General features: G+C 61.7%; 1 protein-coding gene across 6 annotated transcripts in view; it reads right to left on the reverse strand.

Annotated features, from left to right (window-relative positions):
• The window catches only part of HSPG2 (heparan sulfate proteoglycan 2), a 107,956-nt gene that overhangs the window by 47,487 nt on the left and 44,699 nt on the right, over positions 1-15,770 (reverse strand). For 4 of the 6 annotated variants that reach the window (XM_043445976.1, XM_043445975.1, XM_043445978.1 and 1 more), the window contains exons 7-34: positions 14,760-14,810; positions 14,216-14,344; positions 13,763-14,017; positions 13,545-13,664; positions 11,485-11,616; positions 11,219-11,363; positions 10,967-11,118; positions 10,723-10,869; positions 9,130-9,293; positions 8,469-8,648; positions 8,165-8,361; positions 7,909-8,056; positions 7,052-7,179; positions 6,476-6,562; positions 6,328-6,386; positions 6,081-6,148; positions 4,765-4,905; positions 4,466-4,642; positions 4,179-4,358; positions 3,957-4,075; positions 2,974-3,085; positions 2,700-2,813; positions 2,490-2,617; positions 2,010-2,096; positions 1,456-1,505; positions 1,040-1,137; positions 593-733; positions 2-193 (exon numbers count right to left, since the gene is read on the reverse strand). In XM_043445976.1, coding sequence (XP_043301911.1) covers positions 2-193; positions 593-733; positions 1,040-1,137; positions 1,456-1,505; positions 2,010-2,096; positions 2,490-2,617; positions 2,700-2,813; positions 2,974-3,085; positions 3,957-4,075; positions 4,179-4,358; positions 4,466-4,642; positions 4,765-4,905; positions 6,081-6,148; positions 6,328-6,386; positions 6,476-6,562; positions 7,052-7,179; positions 7,909-8,056; positions 8,165-8,361; positions 8,469-8,648; positions 9,130-9,293; positions 10,723-10,869; positions 10,967-11,118; positions 11,219-11,363; positions 11,485-11,616; positions 13,545-13,664; positions 13,763-14,017; positions 14,216-14,344; positions 14,760-14,810 — 3,701 coding nt within the window. The remainder of the gene's footprint in view (position 1; positions 194-592; positions 734-1,039; positions 1,138-1,455; positions 1,506-2,009; positions 2,097-2,489; positions 2,618-2,699; positions 2,814-2,973; positions 3,086-3,956; positions 4,076-4,178; positions 4,359-4,465; positions 4,643-4,764; positions 4,906-6,080; positions 6,149-6,327; positions 6,387-6,475; positions 6,563-7,051; positions 7,180-7,908; positions 8,057-8,164; positions 8,362-8,468; positions 8,649-9,129; positions 9,294-10,722; positions 10,870-10,966; positions 11,119-11,218; positions 11,364-11,484; positions 11,617-13,544; positions 13,665-13,762; positions 14,018-14,215; positions 14,345-14,759; positions 14,811-15,770) is intronic. The other 2 variants (XM_043445979.1, XM_043445977.1) reach the window with 1 other exon arrangement.

The following is a 15,770-nucleotide window of genomic DNA, read 5'->3' on the forward strand; positions in this document are numbered from 1 at the left end:
CCTTGTCTCCCTGGAACGTCTCCGGGAGCTGCCAGTAGAAGGACTCGTGGCCAAGGTGGGCGAAGTTGCCGAAAGAGAGCTGGGTGCCCTCTGTCACGGGTTCCACAGTGAAGCCTGCGGTCAGGCGGCTGTTCCGCTGTGGGTTCACCAGGGCAAAGCCTTGGAAGTCCCCAGGGGCAAAGCGGGTGGTGATCTGACAGCAGGAAAAAGGAGGGTGGGGGTCAGTCTGGGCCCTGGGCAGGCCCCTGGGTGGGGGAGGGACACAGGAGGTCCCTGGAGTGGGGAAAGTGAAGGGGATCTGGTAAAATCGGGCCTGGGACAGAAGTCGTGGGGGAATGGAGACCATGGCTGGGGGGAGGAGGGAAGGCTGGGATCGGGGCTGACCTGAGCAATAATGGGGCGGTGGGGAGAGGGCCTGAAGGGGACTGGCGGGGGTGGCTGGGACCTGTGTTTACGTGGGCAGTGATGAAGGCACGGGAACAGGGATCGGGGATGCCGCTGGGCCAGGCGCCTCACCGGCCCGGCCCCAGGGATGAGCCAGGAGAGGCAGGCAGGCGGCCCCCCGGGCTAAGGGAGCGTTCGGGATTCTTACCAGGTGGCGAGTGTAGGAGGAGCTGGCGCACTGCTGGGTGACGCCCATGCAGAAGCAGGGCAGGCAGCCGTCCGGGTTGCTGGCGCTCAGATGGAAGTGGTGGGGACGGCACTGGCTGCAGGTGAGGCCTTCCACCTGGGCCTGCAGGACGGACCGAAAGGCGGGGGCGCAGAGCCTGGATGGGTCTTTTGCACGGCTGGCAGCCTTCGAGGCCAGTCTTCCCAGCCATTTCTGGGGGTTCTGGGGGGGCCCCTGCTGCACCCAGGCCTAGGTCCCAGCTCCCATCGGATGCTGCCTGACTTACCTCGAGGCCGCGAGCAGTGGGGCGGGGACGGGCCCCGCGAGGACAGGGGGGCAGGGACAGACCCGAAGGCAGGGCGGCAGGGAAGGCCGGGTGCCCGTCTCGGCCGCGCTTCGGGCCCCGTGCGGGCCGGGGCTGGGACTAACCTTGCACTGGCATTGTCCAGCAGCGTCACACTGGGTGCTGACGCTGCCCTGGGGGTCGCAGCCGCAACCGATCTGCTCCGGCGACTGGCTGTCGCCTCCTGAGGCGGAGGGAAGCCACAGCTGGAACCCCAAACCCACCACCAAGCATCCCCATTTCCACCACCCTCTGGGCATCTGACGCTCCACCCGAGCGAACAAGCGTTTGCTTCTGAACACCCGTCACGTGCAGGCATTGGACACATTCACAGACACCCTCTGGGGTTGGGTGGGCCTTTTACCACCCCCATTTTACAGGTAAAGAAGCCGAGGTTCGGAGAGGTAAAGTCACTTTCCCTATGTTGGAGGAGAACAAAGGCTCTGTCCTAGCTCCATCCCCAGGGTGGCCAGATCCCCAAAGCCTCCCCAAGCCTACTCACTTCGACAGGGCTGGCCCTGGCTGGGGTTGCCGTGGTAACCTGGTGCACACCTGCGGTGAGAGAAGGTGCCGGGTGAATGGAGGGAAGAACCACCGGGCTGTGCTGGGGGCCCTGAACGGGACTCGGTGACTTCCGAGTGCCGGACGAACCAATCAGCCTAACTCACCCATTGCACAGATGGAGAAGTAGTGGGGAGAAGAGGGGCAGGGACAGGCCACAGGCCATGGAACCAGTGAGATCAGCAGGGTCCAAGGCCTCAAACCCAGGACTTTCACCAAGAATGAGGGGTTTCTGGGAAGACTTTGGCCTCACTGGGGATTGGAGTGTTGGGAGTTGGGAGTGAACTGCAGGTCTAGATCTCTGAGGGTCTCAAATGCCAGGCGAAACGTTCAGGCTCTTGGGGGTGGGGTGGGGTGGGGTGGGGGACGCTGATTGTCCCCTGGGGGCCTGTGTGAGGCAGAGTGGGGGACTTCTGCTCCCACCTGTTCAGGAGGGCCGGGCCCAGCCCACCTCCAGGGGCAACCCCTCCTGCAAACTCCTCACCCTGCCCTCACCTCTCACAGTGACGCCCGCTGTGGCCTGGGGAACACGCATCACAGGTGGGGTGGCCGTCTGTGTCCAGAAAGCAAGTGTGGGTGGCTCTGCAGAGGTAGGGGGCGAATTTCCAGTTAGAAGGTCAGTGGCTCTTCCTTCAGGACCAGGGGGCAAAGGGTGAGGAGGAGGGGCCAGTGAATTAACACGTCCTGAGAGCCAGCTATGTGCCAGGGTCTGCGCTAAGAGTTCCGTGGCTTCATCTCATGCTCACAGTAGGGGCCAAGGGGTGTGTGTGGGCGGGGGTGGGGGGGGTTACTTCATTACCCCCATTTCACAGATGAGGAAGCTGAGGCCTAGAGAGGAAAGTGTATCTCATACAAAGTGACACAGTGAGGGAGCGGTAAGGCCACTGCCTCTCAGGAGGGCCTGGAGGAAGGGAATCTGGGACAGAGCACTGGGCCTTTCGGGAAGGGGCAGGCGCGGGCAGGGGCTGGACGCACTGGCCGGCAGCGGGCGCTCCGTGGCAGGGGCACGGCTGGCAGTCGTGTGGTGTCCCACGCTGGGCGTCCCCGTAGTACCCGGGCTGGCACTGCTCACAGCGGGGGCCCTCTGTGTGGTGCTGACATTCCTGGGGCAGGCAGACCGTGGGGTCGAGGCTGGGCCTGGAGGCCGCAGACCCCGGGGGCAGGGGGCAAAGGCGGGGGGCTCACCTGGCAGGCGCCCGTCTCGGGCTCGCAGACCTCGGTGTGGCCATGGCAGCTGCAGCGTTCGCAGGTGCCCAGGTAGAGGCCGCTGGGCATGCGTGTGTAGCCTGCGTCACAGTCCTGGGCGCAGCAAGAGGGGCTTTCCTCAGGGCCCGCTCTGGGTCGGGACCACCTGATGGCCGGGGTGGGCGTGGGGAGGTGGGAGAGCTAAGGGAGGAGGAGCCGGGGAGCACTGCCCTGGAGGGGGCTGGCTGGGCGGGTGGGCGGGGCCCAGGCTCACCTGGCAGGACGGACCGCGGTACCCAGGCGGGCAGGCACACTGCTCCACCTCCAGCGCAGGGTCCTGGCCGGTGTCCTCGGGCACGGCCACGTCCATGCTGATGCCGGAGACCCTGGGGGTGGCAAGGACCCCGGTGTGAACGGGCACTCCCGCTGTACCTATGCGCAATCCCTGGGGCCCTACACCTGATCACCTCATTAATCCTCCCAGCAGCCCTGCGGCGATGCTACGGGGGCCCCGCCCAACTCTCTCTACCTGGGTGTCCATCCCTCAGCAGCCACAAGGACTGACGAAAGGCTTATACCTGAAACTTTCTCCAGGGAATGAGCCTTCCTCACGGGGAGAGGTCCCACCAACCTACTCCCTTAGGGGGACCAATGACAGACAGGCCCAGGGTACAAAGGTCCCTGTGGCTCACACAGGATGACTCTGCAGGGCTCCATGGTGATGAGACCCAGGCTGGTCTCTCTCTGAAACCGCTCCCTTGCCTGGCCACTTCCTTCTCCTGTCTCCTTCCCTCCCAGGTTCTCCTTGCCAATGACTCAAATCCCCATCTCTGACTTTGCTCCTTGGGAACTCCACCTCAGACAAGCCCTATGATAGAGGAACTATTAGAATCTCCGTTCTGTTGTTGTTTACTTGCTAAGTCGTGTCTTACTCTTTTGCAACCCCATGAACAGTAGCTCCTCTGTCCGTGGGGTTTCCCAGGCAAGAATACTGGAGCAGGTTGCCATTTCCTTCTCCAGGGGATCTTCCCGATCTAGGGATCGAACCTGCGTCTCCTGCATTGGCAGGCGGGTTCTTTACCACTGAGCCACCTGGGAAGCCCTACCATCTACATTTCACAGGTGAGAAAATGAGGCACAGCAAGGCCGCAGAGCCGGAAAGCGGCAGAGCTGGCAGTCCGCCTGCCCCACGTTGCACCGCTAAGCCTGGAGCCACCGCCCAGTCCCTTCCTGTCCTCCCGCCCTGGCCCCGGACACCTGCTCTCAGCTGGCCGCTGGGTGTAGGATGCCTGGATCAGGAGAGTGTCGACGTCCGCCAGGGCCATCAGCAGATGCTCCCGCGTGGCCGGCTGCCCGTCAGGCCGCTTCCACGCTTGCTGCCGAAGAAAGAGCGTGTGGGCTGCAGTCCCTGACGTCCTGACGCCCGAGTGAGGGGCGCAGGGAGCCCCCCGGGAGGTCTCCTGGGACGGCGCTGCTCACCTCCCAGAAGGGCACAGTGAAGGTGCTGGGCTGGCCGGAGCTGGGCTCCTGGGAGGTGTGGTGCTCCAAGACGATGTTATTGCCCTGCAGGACCACCAGCGGCTGCCCATGCAGGGGCGCGGAGCCAGGCTGGGGCCGCTGGGTCACCGTAAAGCGCAGCTCTCCGCCATAGGAGGTCACCTGGGACCCAAGGGGGACAGGCACTCAGCTGGGGCCCCCACCGTGGGGTCCTGCCGCGACTCGGACCGCCTCCTCCTCCTCAAAGGCCCCAGGCAGCCCCTGCCCACCTTGTCCCCCAGGAAGCGTGAAGGGAGGCTCCAGAAGTAGGGCCCAGGCGGCAGGCTGTGGAAGGAGGAGAAGACCAGTTCCCCGGGCGAGGGCGATGAGATGCCCTCGCTGGCGTTGTGGGTGCCCGCGGGGTTGGTCAGGCTGAACCGAGTGGGCTCCTCGGAGGCCCCCAGCACCTGATAGAGGCGGGAGAAGAGGCCGGGATGGGGGCCGTGGCCTGCCCCTCGGCCCCGGGTCCACCCATCCCTGGGCTCGGCGGTCCCGCCCGTCTGGCCAGCCCCCCTCCTCGCCTAGGTACCTGGGCACGGCGCCAGGAGGAGCTGGTGCACTGGCGACTGACGCCCATGCAGAAGCACTTGAGGCAGCCGTCGGGGTTGCGGGCGCTCAGGTGGAAAGAGCCGGCCACACACTCGTTGCACAGGCGCCCGACCACGTTGTTCTGCAGGGACAGAGCTGGGAGCTGCAGGCTGGCCCACGGGAGGCGGGGGCGGGGCGGGGATGGGCGCTCCCTGCAGCTTCCGGTCTAAACTACCCACATTCCGGACAGGAACCCAAGGCCAGGGGGAGCCCTGGAAAGAGCACGCTTAGGAGGGCTGGCCGCCGTGTGAACAGCAATTTGCAATTAATGGAGCTTATACCACCAATCATTTTCCTTTTTTCTCTGCGGCTGCTAGGAAGCTCACGAATAAATTTTAGACTTGAAATATAGCAAGTGGTGAAAATAATTGTTGTTGTTCAGTCACTAAAGTCGTGTCTGACTCTTTTGTGACCCCCATGGACAGTAAGTAGCTGATCAGGCTCCAGTGTCCAAGGGATTTCCCAGGCAAGAATGCTGGAGCGGGTTGCCATTTCCTTCCCCAGGGCATCTTCCCAACCCAGGGATCGAACCCAGGTCTCCTGCCTAGCAGGTGGATTCTTACCAACTGTGCCACCTGGGAAGTCCTGCTTAAAATATCTCCTGCTATTATTAATGGTCTGTTTAATGCACCGTGCTAGTTTCTATTCAACCACCACCTCATTTAATTTCTTTTATTTTTTTTCCATTTAATTTCTTGAAGTCCCTTGAGAGGGATGGGCTATTTCCATGCTTCATGCAAGGAAACCAAGGCTCAGGGATGGGAAATGATTGACATGGGGTGACCAGCTTGCTGATCCACTCTGGGATGGAAGGTGGGAGTAAAGTGCCTGATTTCCAAATCTGTCCACTTCTTTGTTCTGTAGACACCTGAGGCTCCGGATCTCAGGCAAACCATTTCCCTCCTCTGAGCTCCTATCTCCTCACCTTTGAATTGGTGATGCTAATAGCTACGCCATCGTGTCAACGTGGACTGAAAGCATGGTCAGAGCAAAGGTCTGATGGTCACACAAAGGATAGACCTGAGCCTGGAACCCAGGTCACCTGCCTGTCAAACCAGTTGCTTCTTCCTGACACTGGGCCACTTCTCATGAAGGGTGGGGGGAGTCTAGCTGGCCAGACCTATCGGCCTGCAGCGGAGGCCACCACCCACTGGCCAAGGAGCCAGGGAGAGGATGCAGCCTCCTTCCTCCTCCTCCTCCCAGCTGCGGGCCGGAACCCAGGGCCCCCGGGGTGCGGGGTGGGGAGGGCACGCGTACCTTGCAGAGACAGGCCTCCCCGGAGGACCCAGTGCTGCCTCGCTCATCACAGCGCACGATCTGCTGGGCTGGAGACGCAAAGTTGGTGTTGGCAGGGAAGGTGGGAACAAGATGGACATAATCTGGACAGAATAGGGGGATGTGGGGCACTCCCCAAGGACCAGGGGGAGTTTGTGCTGGACCAGGGCCTCGGGCCTTGGGGTGGGTGGCCTGGGAAGGTGCTGCAGATGGCGAGTGCGATACTCACTGGTGGGCCTGCACTTCCCATTGGGCTGAATGGGGTTGCCCTCGTAGCCGGCGGCACAGCTGGGAGAGACAGAAGGTGGTCAGAGGCGCTCCCAGGCCCCCCACCCACTATGGCCTGATTCTCCTGGCCCCTACGGGCTCTCGCTCACCTCTCACAGCGGCGGCCCGTGTAGCCTGGGGCACACGCGTCACACGTGGCTTGGCCGTCCGTGTCCAGGAAGCAGGTGTCTGAGAACCTGTGGGAATGAGGCGGACAGGACGTGGGGCAGGGCTGCAATGAGGGGCCGGGCCAGGGCTCACAGACCCGCTCTGGGAGTGACCACTGTCCACAGGGACACAGCAGGCCACGAGGCCCATCTGCCCTATTTTTACTTTTTTAAAGATATTTTATTTATTTTGGCCACTCTGTGAGGCATGTGGGATCTCAGTTCCCCAGTCAGGGTTTGAACTCAGGCCCCTTGCAGAGGAAGCACAGAATCTTGACCGCTGGACCCCCAGGGAAGTCCCGAGGCCCACCTCCTCTAGATCTGAAGCACTGGAAAGAAAGAGGGGTCCGTTGTACGGAAAAGGAGGCAGGCCCAGAGAGGTCAAGGGGCCAACAGTAATTTATCGACCAGGGGAACCTCCAAAACCAGGTCTCCCCGCTCCCTGCCCAGAGGATGCCCCAGGCCCACTCCCCTGTCTGCGCCCCCTGCCCCGCCTGCCCCTCCCGAGCCGGGTCTGACCTGCGGGAGGCGTCGATGTACGGGCACGGGCAGGGCCGGCAGGCCGTGGCTGTGGCTTTGGTGGCGTCCCCGAAGAAGCCCGCCTTGCATTTGTTGCACTGAGGTCCCTCTGTGTTGTGCTGGCAGTTCTGGGGGGGAAGGGGAAGGAGGTGCTCAGGTTGGGCGGAGCAGTCCTGTGCCCCCGCCCCCCACAACGACGTGGGACCACACCGGACCAGACGGGGCTCCGTGAGGGTGGGCCTCTGAGGCCGACTGGATCACTGTCCCTGGTTGTGCAGGAATCACCCCACAGCTTTGCACACAGGGGAACATCAGCTCTATCCTGACGGGGCGTTCATCACCCCACATCACAGCCAGTCCCACAGATAGTTCCAAATACCTGCTCTGTACTGACTGAAACCCACATCCTCCTTCCAGTCCGCACCCATTGGCCAGTTCTGCCCTCTGGAGGCGGATCCTCCTAGCCCTGACAGCTGTTCGGGGACTTGGAGATAATTGTTCTCCCTGCTTAAACCTTCTCTCAGCTCCCAATTCCAGCACCCTCCATCATTCCTAAGAAACAATGTAAGATCTATAGGCTCCTTCCTCTTAGGAATGGCCTGCTTAGGGCCATGTTTTACACCATACTCTCCAGGATTGATTGGTCTGACCAGAGTGAAGAGTAGGACTTTCACCTCCCTTATCTGGACATAATATCTCTGTTAATGCATCCAGAGGTCACGAGAACTTGTGTGGCAGCCACAGCAGTCATTCTGGAGGCTTGTGCTAAGCATGCGGGCACAAGGAACTCTCAGCCGGAACCTCCCACCCTGCCCTCGCCCCTAGCCAGTGTCCAAGTGCCAGACAGCATAACTCACCAGGCAGTGGCCATACACAGGGTCACAAGAGCTGGCGTGGCCATTGCAGTTGCAGCCAGAGCAGGTGCCCAGGTAGGGCCCCCCGGGCATGCGGGTGAAGTGGGCGTCACAGCTCTCACAGGACAAGCCGGAATAGCCGATGGGGCATCTGCGGGGACAGAACCAAGACTGTGGCTGCAGGGACCGCGAAGCCTGGCGGTTTCTCCCCGACCTCTGCCAGGGCCTCTGCGGTCCCCGGCCCGGCTGGGTCAGGCACCTGCACTCCTCGACGCTGTGGGCGCGGCCGTGGCTGGTGGTGTAGGTGACGGTGGTGTCCATGGCGACATCACTCAGCCCCACGCTGGCCATCTTGTGGTCGTACACCGTCTGGATGAGCACCGCCTCCAGGCTCTGTAGCACCTGCAACATCTCCGCCCGCTGCACCGGCCGGCCGGACTCGTGGACCCAGTGCTCCTGGGTGGGGAACAGAGGCCGGGGGGCAGGGGGGCGGGTCGTGCATCAGAACCTGCCCAGCCTGTACCCCCGTCACCGCCAGCCCCGAGGGAGCGGGCCCCACGTACCTCAGAGAACTGGACCTGGCGCTGGTTCGGAACCCCCGGCTGGGTGGGCGTGTGGCCCCGGGAGAGCAGGCGGTGGCCGGCGCCCACAAGGACCACGTCCGGCCGCTGCACCGGCTCCAGCGAGCCGCGCGCCAGCTCATAGCGCACCCTGTAGCGCAGGGAGCCCCCGTAGGAGTCCACCTGGCCGGGACGGGCGGGTCAGGGCCGGGCAGCCGTGGGCACACGCGATGCCCGCTGGGTGCCCCCTCCTCCCTCACTCTGTATCACCTGTGCCGTGTGCCGGGCACGGGGGTGGGCACAGGGAAGCAAAAATGATGGCACTTGGGCTCTGCCTTCGGGGTGCTTAGCCCAGTTTGGGGGAAGAGTCTGATGATACTGTGTAAAAGGTGCCCAGGGAGACCAGAGCGGGGCCACTGAGCCCAGCTTAGACGTGGGGAGTGGTCCAGGAGGGTTTTTCCAAAAGCTGCATCAGCTCTTCTCCCATCCTGACCACAGCGGGCAGAGACTCTGCCCTGAATGAACGAGGGCACTAGGACACCTCTCCCAGACAGAGACTGCCCCGATGCCCCCCTCCCAGCTTTAGAGGGAGCGGAGCCCAGGCAGGCTCCGAGCATGGACGCGGGGGGACTGGGCCCCTCCCCACCCAGGGCGGCCCCTTCACCTTGTTGCCCAGAAACTGCTCGGGCAGAGCCCAGAAGGAGTCGTGGACCAGGAAGCGTCGGGACAGGTCGACCAGCTGGAACTCCTGCAGAGCGGTGTCGATCTGCAGCTGGGTGGAGGAGACGGGTGGCATGCCGGGCTGCGTGGGCATCGTCACGTTCACGCCTGGGGGGCACAGGGGAGGGATGAGCACCACGCATGTGCCTGCCCGAGACAGCCACCCGGGTGGTAGTCCAGAGAGACGGAAAATTCTGGGAGAAGTGTGATTTAGAGGGAACGTCAGTCTCTCTCCCAAAATCAAATAAAAGCCAAGTTGTTTTTTTTTTCCCCTCCTAAATTCCTGGAGCAGCATTTCCCAAAGCACTCCCCAGCAAAGCCAAAGCTGCCAAATGATGGGGGGACCATTTGGGAACCCCAGGGTCAAGGAAAGGGCAAGGGGACTCTCTGCTGCAGGACTTCTCAGAGCCTTTGCTTGCCAATAGATCTGCACTGTCAGGGCTGGAAGAGCCCTCCAGGGGTAGCAGAAAGCTACACAGCACTGAAGAATGGATGCCCAAGTTCTGGTTCCACCACCCTCCAGGTGTGTGAGTCTGAGTAAAGGCCTCAGTTTCTCTATCTGTAAAATGGGGGCAACAGCGGCTTGCATCCCAGGGTTATCAGGAAGCTAAAGTAAGCAAACCGATACAATATGCTTAAAACAGAGTGGAACACAAAGGGAGTGCTCAAAAACTAGATAGCTGTTATTGTTCCTGTGACTATGATGGGTCCTTGGATCCAGCTGTGTCCTACACACACACACACACACCCACACACGGAAATTCTCTCTGCAGCATGCTCCCGGATCTCTAGGGCAGCAGTAACAATCCAGGAGAACTTTCTGTGATAATGGAAATGTGCCTGAACCCAGGTCTGTCTGATGTCTAGGCTCCTGCCATCCTGCCTCTCAGAGTCCGAGAGAACTGAGTCCAGCTGCCTGACTTTACATTCGGGAAAACAGGCCCAAAGAAGCCGAGAGTCTCAAAGTCACACGAGCAGTAGTAAGTGGTGCATCAAGAAGTCAGCTCCAGGCTAAGACGATGCCAAAGCCTGGGCTCTTACGCTCGGGGGTCACTGGTGCCTCTCCATCCTTCAGGGTGAGGACGCGGGGGGCGGCAGCAGGGAGCTGGGCACTTCCCTCGGACCGAGCGCTATTCTGAGTGGCTTACGCGTGTTAACCCACTAGGTCCTTATAACAACCCGGGGGGGTTATATTTTATCCTCGTCTTGTAGACGAGCAAACGGAGGCACTAGGTAGTTAACTTGGCCAAGGGCCCACGGCAGTGAGGGTCAGAGTCAGAGTCTGAACCCGGATGTGACTCCACGGCCTGCCCTCTTCGTCACCTAATGCAGACAGGTATCAACTGCAGATTTCACTTCTCCTAAAAGAGCTTGTTTTCCCCCTGAAACGCTTTTCCTACAGGGCCTGGCATTTCTTCAGCAGCCCCGTGTGCCTCCCTGGACTGGCTCCATCTGTCCAGGGCATATGCTGCGTTCCCGATTGTCTGCCCTCTGAGCCCGCGGGAGCCCGGTGCCCGCCTCCCGCCCACCAGCGCACCCTTGAAGTCGTTGGGCTGGTCAAAGCGCAGCCGGATCTGGTCCCGGAAGCGGCGGCTGCTCTGGCAGACGTTGGTGATGCCAAAGCAGAAGCAGGGCAGGCAGGAGGCGCTGTGCTCCAGGTAGAAGTGCCCGTCGGGGCAGGGACCTGCGGGGCGGCACGGGAGTGGGCTACAGCCGGTCCCCGGCGGACAAGCCTGGCTCCCGCCCCGCGCCTGCTGCCCGCCTGCCCCGGTGCGCCGTACCCCGCTGCGGGATGAGCTCCAGGACGCCGTCGGGAATGCCGAACACCATGCCTCGGGCGTTCATGGCCTCGCAGGTGTAGGCGCCCTGGTCTGCCTCCTTCACGTCGTGGATGGTCAGCGTGCCGCGGCCGCCCTCACTGGTCACTGTCACCCTGGTGGGCCCCCCCAGAGACAAGAGGCAGGGGTCGGGCCGGGACCGCTGGCCGCACCTCCCCTCCAGCCCCAGCCCCCTGCCGGGACCCAGAGCCACACCTGGGATGCGAGGGGATGTGGCCCCAGTTGAGTCTCCAGTTGATGATAGGGGTGGGGACGCCAATGGCCACGCAGGTGAAGGTCACCGTCTGGCCCCGGGAAGCCTGGATCAACTCCTGGGGAGGGGTCACCACCTGGGGAGGCACTGGGGGGAGAAGAACAGGAGTGAGGGGTGGGAGGCACTGAGGGGGGAGGAGGAGGGGGCCAGGGGGAGACTGCGGGGAGGGGCCCAGGGCCCAGAGCTCGCCCCCCAGCTCCCCGCTCACTGCAGCCAAACTCGTCGCTGCGGTCCGGACAGTCGCTCTCCTCGTCGCAGTGGAAGCTGGCCGGGATGCAGGTGTTTGTGGACACGCAGCGGAACTTGGTGGGCCCACAGACATCCTCGGGGCGCTTGACAGCTGGGAACAGAGCCGGGTGGTGTGGGCAGCGGGCACTGCCCTCAGGGAGGACCGCCCCCCCACCACACCAAGCCTGCCTACTTATGCCCGGCAGCCCAGGCTGCCCACCTTCCCTGGGTGTTCCTAGGATCACACTCTCATCCTGCCTGCAAGACAACACAGGCCCCCTGACCAGGCCCAGACTCTGCCACCACAACACTGCCCACAGTGTCGTGGAACCCAGTCATCCGTCCAACACAGTCCGCCTGTATCCCCTGAAACAGTCACCCCTGGTGCGGCAGTCACGCGGCTCCTCCCACATCCAGCCACCAGAGACGCACAAGATCCAAGGCACGGCCCCAGGAGCCAGTACCCTGGGACACCGGCTGCTACCTGGGCACTTCTGTCTACTGGAAAGGCCTTTAGCAAGGGCCTGCTGCAGCCCAGATCTCGCTGCTCTGCACCTCTCTAAGGGGCCCAGGGGTGCCACCTGACCCGAGACAGCCGTCCATGGACTGGCCGGTCAGCCATCCAGAGGCCTGGAGCTGACCCGGCCCCAGGGTGGGGCCCCAGCTAGGCATCTCTAGTAGAAGCTAACTGACATTCTTCTTCAGGGAGACGGAGCTTGAGACAGACACACAGGCACGGCAGAGGGGTGTAGGAGCAGAGGCCGCCCGGCCACAGAGGGGGAGCTCAATGGAGCCAGGAGGACCCACCTACTGCTACTGCCAAGACCCCGCCAGCCCCCAGAGCCACTCCCTTTTCACGTCCTCTGTTCTGCACTCGGTCAGCAAGGACGTGGCTTGCCTTGGACTGTTGCCCTGCAGAGGCCTCCGAGAAGGGCTTTTCAACTAAAACCCTCAATTACTTCTCCCTCTCAAGGGACTGTGTTGTCAGGCAAGCTTGGAGTCACAGAGGGGTGGCATAAAACTCTGCCAGTCTGCGGCACCACGCTGCCCGTCTCTCTCCAGGGTTTGCTGCGGAGCGGGGACAGCAGGGGAGGCGAGGAGGAGAGGCTGGACCCATGGATGTTTGGAATGTCAGCCCGCTCAAACTGTGGCCCGGGGTCATAGAGCAAGGCTCCCATTAGCCTCAATCTGGGACTACCAGGCCCCAGGCTTCGCCTCATAGGATCGGACACACAAGATGCTACCTGAGGTGGTCCTGACTCTCCAGGCTCACCCACTTAACTGTCACGGTGTCTATCACACTGACTAGATGGATGGGTGGCCAGTGGAGAGAAGGGTGGCTGGACAGATGAACAGGAGGCAGGAAAGATGTTGGCTCCATGAATGGCTAGCTGAATGGGGAGCTGACAAGATGGATAATGCATGGATGGATGACAGATGGACAGATGGAGAAGAGATTGATGGGAGGAAGGATGCTGGACAGATGGGTAGGTGGACAGATGGATTCATGATAGAATTAATGGTGAAGTGGACAGGAGGAAGGACACTGGATTGACAGGTAGATGAGGGGCTTTGCAGCTCAACAATGGATGAATAGATAGGTGGGTGGTAGGTGGATAGGTGGATGGGAGGAAGAAGGGATGTCAGACTGATGGACAGATGGCGGATGGCTGAATGGTTACATGGATGAAAAGCTGCAGACGGAGGAACAAATAACACAGAACCAGCTCTAGATGAAAAACCTCCAGGGCCTTAAAGGGAAGGCTTTGTCTCACACGTCCATCATCAAGGGACCCTGGTTTATCAAGCCTACTGAGCCACTCATCTGACCCCCACCCAAGCATACATGGCAAATAAATGAAGAGACAGTAACCACCAGCTGTCTAGCCACAGTGCTTGCTACAAAGGTCAGCTCAGCATCAGAGAGAGACCTTTCAAGTCTGTCCCCAGGGCCTCCACCACTCAGCCAGGGGACGGTGCACAAACCCGTCTGAGAAGGGTCAGGGCTCGGGGAGCGCGGTCAGCGGGGCGGACACTCACGGCAGTCGGCCTCGTCGGTGTGGTCCTCACAGTCAAAGTCGCCGTCGCAGCGCCAGAGCTTGAGGGCACAGTGCCCGTTTCCACAGGGGAACTCGTTGGGCTCGCAGGGCGGGGTGGGGCCTGGGGGACCACGGGGCCCGGGTTCAGCTGGAGGCCTCCGGGGCCTCTCCCCCCACCCCAGCACCCCGCCCCCGCCCCACGCCCCGCCCGGCCCGCACCGCAGTCCGCCTCATCGCTGCCATCCGCGCAGTCCTCTTGCCCATCACACACATAGTCTTTGGGGACGCAGTGCCCGCTGTGACACGCGGCCTCGTGGGGCCCGCAGGGCACGGGCCTGCCTGGGCTGGGCAGTGCGGCCTCGGGCACCGGGGTGGCTGGGCGCTGCTGGTCGGGGAGTGCCTCCGGCTGGACTGGTGCTGGTGGGGTGGCCACCAGAGGGGGCGGCTGGGAGCTGAGCGTGGGCATCGGCTCCTCTGTGGACAGAGCCCGCTGGGCGTTGGCACGCAGGGGCGGCTTCTCTCCTCTTGTCCCCCACCCCGTCCCCAGGCCCCTGATCCTGTTACCACCCCTCCCAGATCCCTGCCCACCTCCCCCTTGCCGGGAGCAAACCCTCCTGGCACCCGCGCCCCAGGCTGACGTGGAGGCCACCGTGTGCCCAGACAGCCCCTCACCACAATCGAGCTCATCAGACATGTCCCTGCAGTCAGGCCTCCGATCACAGCGGAACTCTAGGGCCACACACTCATTATAGCGGTGGCAGGCGAACTCCGCCTCGGTGCAGGCTCTGGGGACCTGGGGCACTGTGGGGAGCAGGGGGGGCTGTCAGAGAGGCAGGCAGGCAATGTCGGGGGGACATGGGCACTGCAGAGCCGGGACGGGGTTCTGGGGCTCCGCGTTGGGCCCGGTGGTTTCTGGCTCAGCAAGGGCCCAGAGCACGCACGGTGGACGCATCACAGCACACCTGGGACGTGGGCTCTGTGGCAGCGGCCTCACCCATCCCCCGTGCGGACCCCACACGCAGCTGGCATGCCACACCATGCAAGCACCAGAGCACACGTGGGCAGGCCACAGCCAGGCCTAGTGAGGATGAAGAGGAAGGGGCGGGGGGCGGCCAGTGTGTGGTGCCCAGCCACCACGCCCTCATCCTGCCTTCCCCTCCATCCATTAGCTTCTCTAGGGCCCCAGCTTGGCCTGGGTCTGGCTTTACACGCTCACCTGGTGTCATTGCGGCCGCCACAGCGGCCGGAGGGGGCGGGGGTGTCTGTGCTGGAAAGGAAGGTGTGATCAGTGGCCGTCCCACCTGGGAGCTGGGGGCTTGCAGGGCTGAGCCAGCCCCATCTTACCCTCCCTAGCCAGCAGGACTCATTAAAAAGTGGGGGGAAGAGGACGAGGCCCCCAGAAATCTTGATCTGGGCCTGGGGATGCCAAGGAACAAACCTGATCTTTGGGCACATTAATTGAGGTGTGATGTGCAGAACAAGGGAGGTGATGGTTTCACCATGTGTTTTTCTGATGGGGGTCACACCACGGTAGGGGTGGAGTTTGTTCGGTTCTGGGTTCCACTTAGTCGGGGAGGAGGGTGACATGTCCCAGGAGAGGACTGAGATGCAGATGGGGCTGGGAACTCCCAGCCCGTGAGGAATGAACTGGGACTGTTGGGCTCAGAGAAGAAAACACTCCGGGAGTTGGAACGTGAGTCAGAGGGTGCAATGAAAAGAAAGCTGGGCCCCACGGAAGGTTCAAAGGTACAAAGCTGTGCGTCTAATAACAGCTGTGTGCCTGGGGCCAGTTTCCTGTTGTCTCTGAGCCGTGCGTCTCACAGGTTCTGGCAAGACCAGCACAAACACAGAGTTTGGTTTGCATCCTGGCTTTTGCACGCTCTGTGTAAGTGGTTTTGGAGCAACCATTTTCCCCTCACTGGGCCTCAGGGCCTTTGTCTCTAAAACAGGAGAAATAATATCTACATCACAGGAATTACTGGGAAGTCTAAATGGGAGTGGCGTGCATACAGTCAGGCTCAGTGAGTAATTGTTGGTGATTAAACAGAAAGTAGTTTGGACCCGAAAGCACTGTGTGAAAAAAGGAATTTACTACCTATTGTCAATGTAGAGACGTTAATAGAGAGAAAAGCAGAAACCGGGTCTCATGGGTACCCTCTGGAGGAAACGGATGTTGCTCAACCCGAGATAAGATTGCACAACGATTGATGGGGAAGACTCACAAGGT

This window comes from Cervus canadensis, chromosome 24 (genome assembly GCF_019320065.1).
Source record: "Cervus canadensis isolate Bull #8, Minnesota chromosome 24, ASM1932006v1, whole genome shotgun sequence".
Taxonomy (NCBI): domain Eukaryota; kingdom Metazoa; phylum Chordata; class Mammalia; order Artiodactyla; family Cervidae; genus Cervus; species Cervus canadensis.